This window comes from Hyposmocoma kahamanoa, unplaced genomic scaffold (assembly GCF_003589595.1).
Source record: "Hyposmocoma kahamanoa isolate Upper Pololo Valley unplaced genomic scaffold, ASM358959v1 87, whole genome shotgun sequence".
NCBI classification, from domain to species: domain Eukaryota; kingdom Metazoa; phylum Arthropoda; class Insecta; order Lepidoptera; family Cosmopterigidae; genus Hyposmocoma; species Hyposmocoma kahamanoa.
The window spans coordinates 6,132,664-6,144,715 of record NW_020654422.1 but is presented as its reverse complement, the minus strand read 5'-3'; the positions used below and the strand labels follow the sequence as shown (position 1 = coordinate 6,144,715).

Genomic DNA, 12,052 nt, shown 5'->3' with positions numbered 1-12,052 from the left:
AAGTTGACGAGTCCCATATCTGTATAATATCACCACTACCATTGCCCTTCAAAAACGGAACACAGTAATGCTGACATTACTGTTTCGCGGCAGAAATAGGTAGAAATAGGTGGTTTTCACAAGGAGCTCTGCTGCTACCAAATGTGGGGAATATCTCGTTAGAAGTCACTTTTTAAGTAAACTTTTTTGTTGTAATTTGACTTAATAAGAATCAAGTCTCATTCATTTCTACGAGTTAAGCAAGATGTTTTATAACCTTACCAAAATTAAGCACTTTTAATTATAAAAAAAGTCCTCTAAGTTATAATAAGTCGCGTTTGTTAAAATTTTGGTGGCGTGTTGTGTTTCGTTCAACAATAAATGCGACGTTTGAATTCTCGCGAGAGTAGAATTTCAAACATATCAAAGAGACCCATATAGTGAGTCTGTGCTTCAATGGGTCAGTTTCAGGTCTTTCTACGGTATAAGCTCATTTTTTTACTTTTCTAATTAGGTCACATTCATTCTGAAGATGTTATATATAGATTATTCTGTGTTCATTGTGTGTTCATTAAGCATTGCAACTTTCATATACCTATATACTTACAGCCTTACTAATAAAAAGCGACTAACATCCCTTTAGTCAATATTTAGTTAAGCATTATTTTAGATTTTAAGTACTATTTAACTTTCTTATTACCTATAAAAAAAATTGAACGCTTTGCTCACTTCACTTTTTAGTTAAGTAATGTTGAATGAAGAAAAAATAATTACCACGTCAATATTGGAAGATTAAACCAATTGACTTACAATTATATGGACGTCGGGTCCGCGCTAAAAAGTGTCCGAACTTATAGGGCGTTAAAATCGTATACAGAGCGTCATTCACGCTTTAGTCTACGTTTGTTCGGCTGACAGCGCGCTTCTCAATGATGCCGTACTGTGTAGTAAAACCTTGTAATAATTACTCAACTAAAGTGAAACAACAGGATGGTATATCTTATTTTCAGTAAGTACTATATTGTGTTATCATAGTTGTCATTTAATAGTGTTATTTTATGCACTAGTATAAGATATAGTATTTAATTTATATTTAAATTAACCGTAAATATAAATTACAAAAGCAATCAAAATAATCAAATAGCTAACTGTCTCTTTCCGACTCATAGCTTGCGTAAAAGACTGAACGAGATCCAACACGTCAATTTCAATTGTTTCAAACACAAGCGTTTGAAATATTTAGAACAAAAATTTCATAGAGTCGCTTTGATGCTAATGTTATTATTAAAATATTTTTTAATACATATTAGTAATACTTTCAAATATTGTTGTACTCTTTCTACGGCTTGGAGTTACGAATCAGAAGACCGAAAATACATTTGCCCGAAATAACATTTTCATGAATTTCCATAATCCCGAAAGTATTTTTTCAGGTTTTTTTTAGAATATTACAAAACAAACCTAAGCTAACTTAGTCTTTTCTTTGTAATAAGCATCCAAGATTCCCTAAAGTATAACGGTTTTATAATGAATCGGTTTTCAGGATTATGAAAATTTGGCTTTACGTTGAATTTGAATTTAAAGAAATCGAAACATCGGTACATTTCTTATGGCATGGCATAATAAATGTATTTATTTCAGTTTTCCTCGAGATCCTATACTTTGCTCACTATGGAGAAATACAATAGCTGAATCGCGACGAAAAGAACATTTTATCCCGAAAATATACAAATTTGTTTGCTCGGCTCATTTCAGACAATCGGATATGTACATAACCAGTAAAGGCTTACGAAAAAAAAACAACTTTGCCAACATTGCTAGTAAGAACTGGTTTTTGGTGCCTAGGCATTATATTAAATTTTATTAAATTTATATTAAAGCCTTGGTATGTGATTACATCAATGAGTGAACTGTGCATAGAAAGGAGAGAATACAGGAATTCATCCAATAGACATAGCTTGAACTTAGGGAGAAAGTGACAAGTATTAACAGAGAACATCTTACACCGCCAAAATGCATTAAAAATGAAAAGTTGGATGAATGACAAAATACACCAACTTAAGAAACAAAGAAGGTAATTGAAGCAGACTGACACTGCAAATTAAATAGGATTTTTTTTAAAGTTTAAGCAATTTGTAGCTTTCACATGCAAACAATGCATAATAATACAAATAGTACAACCTCGATAGCCTAACGGTTTGCACTGTGGGCACTGGATGAGAAGTTCCCGGGTTCGATACCGGTAGGATCAATTTAACAAATTAACTTTTCTAAATGGTCTGGTCTTGGTATTCTATTGTAAGACAATCACCTGGTCTGAAACTAGGGAACTCTCTGTACATACTCCCCATGACTATCAGAGCAACAGAATCCCAGAGCAGAACCAATTTACAAAAGTTCATTTCCCAAATTGGTTCTACCGGGAATCGAATCTGGGACCAAGAACGATGGAATTTATTTCGGGGCACAACTCAGAATACCCAGGCCAAAACAACTTTCGAAAAGTTCACATTTAGTTTTATAGTTGATTGAGCTGATTTTTTACGGTTTTTAAAAAAATTCTCGAATAACTCGAGAAATCGGGTACGAGAATTCTCGAAACCCAAGAAAAAAAATCAGACGCTCGTAATGAATGGCATTGTATAAAATTCAACATTTACATATAAAATTTATTTATAAATAATAAAGGCTACTCCATTATACCTGTGTTCAAGTACTTTTCACTAGAAGCTACATATGGTGCATTTTGGTAAGTTTCCAGTAGAAGCTGAATATGGTGTTTTTTTTGCGCCTTTCATTGTTGCAAGCAAAATTAGACAGTACTGCGATGACATTACAATTTAAATTCAACGTTTTAGCTTTTTCATATTCCTTTACATGTCACTACGTTTAAATAGATTGACTTGGGACATTTTTTTCGTGGTTTTTGTATTAGACCCGTCGTCCATTTATTTGTAAGTCAATGATTAAACCATTAAAAATAACTATAGAAAACCAAAAAATAGAAAAAAAAAATGCTGTCAGATGGCTGTCATTTGACATTTGGAGCGAAAATTAAAAAATTGAATCAAAGACAAATACTAACAAGCTCATTATCTATTATCTTTAGCATATTTTCTTTGGAAAAACGATATCGTTTCCTAAATTCATGTTTCATCTAACTGGAGCAGTGGATCGTATCGTTTCATGTTCTTTGCGCGCCTCTGTCTAAAGTACCGCAAATCTGCTATACCACGCCGAAAATTTTCCATTTTTTCACAATTCAAGTAAACATTTTGTCACAATAAAAATCAAAACAAATCTGCTTAACTCATTGACGTTTTCTAACAGCTGATTAATGTCAGCTATCTCGTTAATTAGCGAGTTAAACAAGGTTCCTAGGGTGTTTAAGTTGACAGCTATTTAAACAACAAATTAATCAATCATTTAGCACTAATTAATATTTATAGGTGAGATTTTTTTTAAAACATTGTCTAATGCGTTATTTAAAGTTAAATACTGTTTATAAGTAAGGATGTTAAAATCCATATTTAAACTCATATTAAGATTCCATGCGTTGTAGACTTCATTTGTTATGTTAATATGTCTTGAATTTGATTTGAATTTACAAAGCCGAAATCTGATCATCAACACATAGGCGAAATTTATTAACGTTTCCTCGAATATAAATAAATTAATCTATCTTCTTAATCAGTAGAAATATAGGAAGGAAAGCAACAAGTACCTACATTAAACAGTCCCATATCTTATTATTGTTGTATTTTAATTTTATTCTAACATAATTATTAAGAATCAACATTGTTTACTTACAAAACTGAACTGGTTGTTGTCTGAAAAATAAAATTTATTATTATTATGTTATTATTATAGTTACGTCTTGATTATAGTACCTCTCCCTGTTAACCTTAGGTTATAAGGGAAGTGCACTATTACCTGTGTAAGCATGCCTGCACAGGGACCTTAGCAGTTCAGGTCCTGATCTCAGATCAGCCCGTGGACAGGGTTGTCATGATCATTCTCATGGACTTCATCCGGTGCACAAAAGGCTAGTGCCTTCGTGCACGTACAGCACCCTCCCTCTTTTCCATATGTGCATTGCATAAGTAGCAGTTGCCACCGCTATATTAAACAACAAACTGTTGCCCGCGACTTCGTCTGCGTAGAATAAATACTTTGAGTAGTCTACTTACTGTACTGCGCTAATTTTCATAGTTTTATTAGTACTTCATACAAACTTTCATTCCGTATTTAGTCCCTTTTAACTTTTATTTTTATGAAAAAACTAGCCTATGTGCTTTTCCTAGGTCAAATAGCAGGTCACACCGCGAACGAAGCGAGCTAACTTAACTTAGGTCATGAGTTGCACGTAACCAACTATGCCAGCTAAGCTAAAAATACGTAGTAAGTAGTGACTATGGATACTTGCGGCAGAAGGGTGACATATTATACATAGCTAGTGGGATCAGTGGGTTAATTTAGTAAGCTCGGTTAGCTAAGTTCGCGGTTTGAAACGAAGTATGAAAGGATGTCCCGGCTACGTGAGCTAAGTAAGCTTAGCTTCGTTCGCGGTGTGACCGCATTATATAAAAATTTATCAATTTTACTTCGACGGTTTAGACGTGAAAACGTTACAGATAAAGATACTTTCTCATTTATAATATTAATTTGGCTTAAAATTGTATGTGTTCACCTGCTGAGGGAATGAATTATTGGAAGTCGCGTGCAACAGCTAAGTGAAAAGTAAATAAATCTTGCAGTCTTAAGAACCATCGATAAAAAACTGGCCATTTACATTCCAATTACGCAAATGCTGTTTGTTCAGTTACCGTTAAACAGCTGCCGTGAGTTAACCGGAGTGTCTCGAGGGACACGAAACGCAGAAATGAATAATTGTTTTGTTCAATTATGTTTTCTAGATTGAAATCGAACGGTTACCATGCTGGTCTACCACGCAGGGAACCCGGAAGGGTTCGATTCCCGGGCCCGGAGAAATATTTGTATGCCTACATTTATTTCTCTCGTGAGTTGGGTGTAATTTGTAGTTATCTATGTGTGTGTCCATGGCATCCGCGATACGTGGTTTTCCTAGTGCGTAGGAGTGTTTTAAAAAATAAAAATCCCAACTCAGGGTGTAATTTGTGGTTGTCTATGTGTGTGTCCAAACATCCGTGACATACGTTTTCCCTAGTGCTAGGCTATGAATGTGTTTTTATTATAAATGGTTTACATTATTTATTTATTAAAAACGGTTTACATTTTTTTTTGGATGTAGTGCTCGTCTATAATTAGTTACGCAATTAGATTAAGTTTTTAAAATTTAATATTACATGAAATATTGTAGTACGTGCTGGTGTGTTTAATAAAAAATGAACAATTTTTTTAATGATACTATGTGACGGGACGGACGAAAGTCGTGGGCTTGTCAATTTATGTCTCACCCGGAGACTTCAGTTGACAAGTCTCATATGCCTGTAATTTGACCACATTATTCATATTTTCCTATCTCTTGTAAATGTAAAAAATAAATAAAACAATTTTATTTTTACTTTATCAAACACTGATTCAATCGTCAGCGAGTGCAGCGCGGCGGGAGTCCGCACCTGCCATGGACAGTTGGACACGTGATAACGAGACTGCTCCGTGTAGATCGTATCTGACTTGGGCCGCGACACTTTTCATAATAACGACGACGGTTTTTTCCTGACCAAAAAAAAATGTTCACCATGAAAAATATCATACGCATTTGCATAAAACAAATTCTATAAATGTCTTTCTCTCAAAAGAATGTTTTACAGAGGAATTTTTAAATCGAATGCTAAATAAAGTAATAAAACCTCAACAAACAGCAAAAGCACGTAAGTCGACCATTTTCAAAGATGTATTCCCGTTTTATCAGCATTTATATTTCAAAGCGATAGACAGCAATGTAACCTGAAACTGACGCGTACTCGGTTGCTTGGTACAAAGGGATAAAGGTTCAGACAACGTCATGTGGCAGGCCAATAAAACTGGAATAGAGCGCTCTGTCGGCTGTGGCTGTGAAAACTGTGTATTGTTTTGTTCTTTGCTGCACGTATCTCATTGTAGAGCAATGACAGTTCAGCTGGGGGATGCTTAGCACGTTTCACGGTTCAATAACAGCTTTTTTTTCAGGATTTTATTGGAATCATATACCTTAGATGGTATAGAAATTCTTTATCTTCATTTTAATTAACGACTTTGTAAGTTTTTGCGATTGTTACACATAGGAAATGAAACTATTTTTTCCAAAATAAATTGTGTTTTTTTTTCAAATAAACCAACGTTTCGGGTCCTTTGAACCACGATCACGGCTACGACTGAAAAAGTCAGTCGTGACTGTGGGAACTGTAGGGCATAAAACGGTGGTTTATTTGGGATAAAAAAAATACGCGATTTCGATACGAAAATGGTTTCATTTAATTTTAATTTTTTTGATCCTCACGTATAGCGTCCAACGCCAATTAATTATTAATTATTTCAAACGCCAATTATTATTAACACGCAAAATAGGCGCCTTGACGTCGAGTTGCGGACACCAGCCCGTCACACCAAGTACCAAGTATTATTAATTATTAAAAATAGAAGTTCAAATTGAAAAAAAAAAATGCTTGATGGAATTATTTTTTGGTACTGCATTGTGGTTAAGCTCTTTTTATGGCTTAGCGTTTTAATTTCTGTTCTCGGTGTTTCAAAAATGATTACCAATGCCACATATTCCTGAGATCACAAATTCGCAACGGTGGAGCATTCAGCGGGGCGTTCATGGTTTGCGCGTACATTGCGCGCAAACGTTTGTCTTGGTGTGTCCTGTATCGCGCATACCTTAAACGCTCCTCTGAACGCAATACCATTTGTGCGAATTTGTGGCCTAAGACACATTTATAGCTTATTTAAATATCAAACCAAGATACAACTTCCCTCGCCAGATGCACAATACAGTATAAAAGATGTCTATGCACATTGTGAGGATACAACGCCGGCAGACGTGCTTGCGCAGTCGCTGCATCTAATACGTGACTGCATTAACTGTGCTGATTTCAACTTGCTCGCTTTGCCTACAATGGTGGCAAGAAAAGTGTTGAGTTGCTTGGAAATTCAAAATCAGTACGTAGAATCGACTACACTGTTAGTATATATTACTGCCTCAGTGGCCGAACGTTTACCATGCTGGACTGCCACGCAGAGGTCCCTGGTTCGATTCCCGGGCGGGGAGAAATTTAAAAAAAATTGTATGGCCTACATTTATTTTTCTCGTGAGTTTGGGTGTAATTTGTGGTTGTCTACTGTGTGTCCATGGCACCCGCCCTACAGGGTTTACCTAGTGCAGGGCTACGAGTGTGTACGCGTTATTATCATTATGCGTTATTATTGTTATAACAAACGTATTTTTACTTGATTTATATTAAATAAACAAAAAAACAATTTATCGAGTTCTGAGGTTTTCTCTTGTTACACATAGGAAATGAAACTATTTTTTCGTTGCGTATATTTATTTTTTCCAACAAACCACCAACATTCGAGCGAACACCTGTCATTTTACCTTAGGTTGTGGTGTTACAGACAAGATCGGAAGAATCCTCAGGCGTGGGTGTAACTACATCTATTTCAAGCCCCTGAGAAAGATTTCTTAGTTGCTGAGACCCGTGAAATGTAACATCCCATTACGGGATGCAAATTTGCAAAGGACGTACAGCTGATGTCAAACATAGCGCCGCGTAAATAAGTTTGCAGTCTGCGCGCATGTCTTGTATAAACGTACACACTCAATTAAGTTTGAATAACTCCAGCTCATTGCAAAGAAGTCCATTATCTACCCAGGATTCTGCGAGAGGCAGCATTAAAACTAAAAAACATCCTAATTTCAACAGTGAAAATGGTTTCTCGTACTACCAGTTTGGGATCCAGCATTTACTCCGATGAAAAATCCCTGCAGTACTAAGTAACAATAATATGCTTTAACTAATTCTAATTTCCATTATTACTTATTATTATAATTAAATTATGTAGACAAATTATATTGTTGAAATAAAATAATTTTTTAAAACACATGTATCGTAAATTGGAATGTTTCTTTGAGAAACTTAATAATGAGGTATTAAATTAATAACTTTGTAATATTAGTGAAAATTAGACATAACTGGTTGATGGCTCTACCATCTCAATCAGCCGTGACCATGAGACCTGTACAGAGGCTCCAAACGTTGGTTTATGTGAAACAAAAACAAATAGTTTCATTTCCTAAATAAATGATGTGTCGGACGACCACGGCAATAATTTGGTCTCAAACTAGGGAATTCCTCGTACTGAGTACCAAAGCAATTCACTCAGATCGGAAACAATTTAGAAAAGTTCATTCCCTCAATGGGTCCTTTTTATTTATTAAGTGACGAAACCGACAAATCATGCGCCTGGTGGTAAGCGACACGCCTGTGCATAGCAGTTGGAGTGCCGCCCAGAGCTTTAAATCGCAAAGAAATTCGCAAAGATCTGAGAGACGTTGCCACTGTGCCCGTCACCGGGAGACATAAGTTGACAAGTACTACCGGGCACACACACTTGCGCACACCGTTGTATCATGGAGATCGTCATAAGACTAAAATGTAATAATAAAGATATTCCTGATAGGCGCTTCGTAGTTCGAAGTTCATTTAAACAAGATTTAGTATAAGGTTGTGGTTTTTCAAAATCTATACAAAATCTTATTTTATTTATTTCGCAATTTATCGTACAAGACATACACAATTCACATTTACCAAAAGAAAAACACAAACAAAAGATTCTGCTTATTTTTTAAAGAAATTTCTTCCTGCAGGTCTAAGTACAGGACGCCATACTATCTTATTTTGATTTAAAAACTTTAGCATAAACTTTTAAAACATTTATTTGAAATTATGAGGTCGTGCAATTTAGAAAAACATAATTTAACGGAAAAAAACAACAACCCAACATTTCTGGATGTGTCAATTGAAAGTCATTGACCAGATTTGTTAGTATAAAAAACAGAACTGTAAACTTAACAATTGTAAATGGCTAAGGCTGAAAAAGAAAAGAAGATCGCATAAAACATTTGATAGCCACATATATACTTGTTATATTGCCGAACACCTAAGTAGGTAGGGAAGTCCTTGTCAGTAAATTCTCAACATCGATGTGCAGACATGAATTGATTCTTATTGAACCACCCCATTTGTACAACCTACGATGAAACAAATAAGACAAACGACCTGGTTATTGGAGACAATCCATGGGGAGCGCGCGTCTTGCGAGATTTGTCACAATGCCAACGTATAATTACTACTTGTCGCTCGTACAGCTGCAAAAATGTCTATGCCTCCAAAGCAGTAAATTTTATTAATACGTTCAGAGTGCTCAAAATATTTCCAAACTTTGTTAAGTTCGAGGTGCATTTGTCAATTGTTTTCAGATTCGATTATATGTACATTTTAGCGTACCTGAAATTCATTGCCATAAGGTTGTAATCACTTGTTTATTGTGTTGCGATCTAGTTTTGCATGCCTGTGGCATAATGGATAATCTCGTGTCAGTGATTGCTCCGATCGCTCGTTTCAATTACGCGCTACGCATTCCACATTCTGTTTGGTGCGGAGCTATCTATTATCCGCTCACGCGATGCGCTCCTCCTACCGCAAAATGGCGGTTATTTGGATTCGCAAATTAGAACAGGATTCAGTTTAAATACAAGTTTTTATAAATAAAAATTATTATTCTGTATTGCTAAATAAATACCCTCCGTACTACCAACAAAAACATCTCAAATAAAATGCAGTAATACACCGCAAATCCTGCACTTAAAAAGCATTAATGAAATTTTTGGTGTACTTGGATAAATATGATAATATTCCGTTTGAGTGGTTCTAACGTATACCATGAAATTACTCCTTAAAGTATAGTTTATAAACATTTATAATCAGGGTAAACTTAAAAAACGCTACTTACGGTATGTTTTCAATAAATAAACACCGAAATCACCAGCCCAAACAATAACACACACGATTGTCGTGACGAATTTTTGAAGTTGTTTATTTTTTTAAATGACAGACCCAGGCATTAAAAACTTTATGGTTTGCTAGAGTAGTTACCGAAGTAGCAATTAATATTAGTTCTTTTACCTGTTATAACTTCGATATCCGATAAATCGGTAATAAAATCATCACCGGCACCTCTAGGTGTGGTATGCGTCTACGGCTGCATGTATCGCGTGAGCGGTTAAGTCTTATATTATCCACTTTGAATAGCAATATAAATTGTAAAGGACAAAAAGGTGATCTCTCTCATGTTCTGTAACTGAAATAAGAGACAACAAACCCGAATTCGAATCGTGACTAAATAATGAAACGCTCACAAGGAAACAAGCCGTCATGAGAAAATAGGGGCGGTGTCAAGAGCTTGCATTTAGAGCGGGAAACGCATCGCTGCACTGAATTATTCATACAGCCTCGGAAATACATCGCATTATGGAAAGTTGCGAGGATGAAAAATTATCTTAACCGTTGTTTTCTTTGCTGAATAGATAACAATTCATGTATTTATTTTACCATGTATTTATATTACTGGAAATAATGGCGTCTATATTACATTCATAGGTACTTTACGCGTATGTACAAGGCTAATCAGTGACGATCTTGTGTTAAGACATTTGCTGGGGTACACAAAAGAAGCGTTCCCGCACAGCGAATCATTCATATCTTGTACGTCTCGCACACCCGGCGCAATAATCCGTAAGTAACATAAGACGAGTGGCAAATCCTTTCGCCATGATGGCAAGCATTGTAGTGTATGCCATCGATACGATAAGAAGATATTTGGTCTAGAACATGACATTGAAAAATAAGTATTTATTCATTTCAAATAGCGTGAGAAGTTTCGTAAAACAAACTGGTAGTATGAATGGTATTGGAGATCTTTACTCACTTTGAGCCTGGGTGCGGTGATATGCGTCTACTATGTAAATATACTCACAGCTTCTGTATGCACGGGGTGTACTGCGAACAAGAGCGCGGCGAGGGCAGCGAACGGGCGGTGCAGGCGCGCCAGCACGCCAGCTGCGCGCGCTACTAATGCGCAGCACGCGGCGTGGAGCACCGCGTTGCACGCGTGCCACCACCACGGCGATAGACCACATAGAGCGTAGTTTAGTCTGTAGACAATGCACAATAGTTTTATTTCACAAAAATCTCAAGTATATCTACCAACTTTCTATGAGATACAGTATTGTTAGCTGAAAATGTCGTTAACGTCATCTCTTTTATATTCTGTAATTGAAATAAAAGATAACAAACCCGAATACGTATCTTAATCAAACAATGAAAGCTCACAAGAAAATGTGACGTCATTATGAAATAGGGGCAATGTCAAAAGCTTACATTTAGAATGTTAACGCATAGCTGCGCTAGTATTTTTGGTTAACGTACCAATTTGAAATACTTGAAAGGTTTGTGAAGTTCTTGAACCTCTAAATTCATAAGCAGTGAGTAATCGTATAAATTTTATCTAACCCGGTAAAACGACAAGTGTCACACGTTTTTCTCTGTTAGAAATATATTTATTTATAGAACTAAAAACCCCTTGTAACACATTCGATTATATCACTGAAGAAGGCATAAAATACTGCCTTCCTCGCCTTGCTTAGCTGAGCTTTGTTCTATTCTTGCGGTAGAGTAACGGTGACAGCATATTTCCCGAATGTGCTTTTTGAGTTTTTTTTTTAAGCTTAGGGCATTTATAGTAAATATTACGTAAATGTTTATTTCAGTAATACAGTTAACTTTATATTAACAGTGGATGGTACCTCCTATTAAGCTTATCAAACCTCTGTCAGGAGGCGCCGCTCTTCCATAGTTATAAATGCACTTTTAGCATTTTTAACTTATACTTAATTTAATGTTTAATTTTTACATTTCCCAACAACGTCAAAACAATCGACGGATCTTAAAACGTATGTGTGCGTTAGTGTGTGTGCAAGTGTATATGAATGTGCGTGTGTATGTGTGTGTGTGTGTGTGTGTGTGTGTGTGTGTGTGTGTGTGTGTGT

At 35.8% G+C, this 12,052-nt stretch overlaps 1 protein-coding gene across 1 annotated transcript in view; it reads right to left on the bottom strand.

Moving 5' to 3' along the window:
- The window catches only part of LOC113235322 (transmembrane and TPR repeat-containing protein 1-like), a 136,074-nt gene that overhangs the window by 123,671 nt on the left and 351 nt on the right, over positions 1-12,052 (bottom strand). Inside the window, exon 2 of the mRNA XM_026470983.1 lies at positions 10,981-11,158. Coding sequence (XP_026326768.1) covers positions 10,981-11,158 — 178 coding nt within the window. The remainder of the gene's footprint in view (positions 1-10,980; positions 11,159-12,052) is intronic.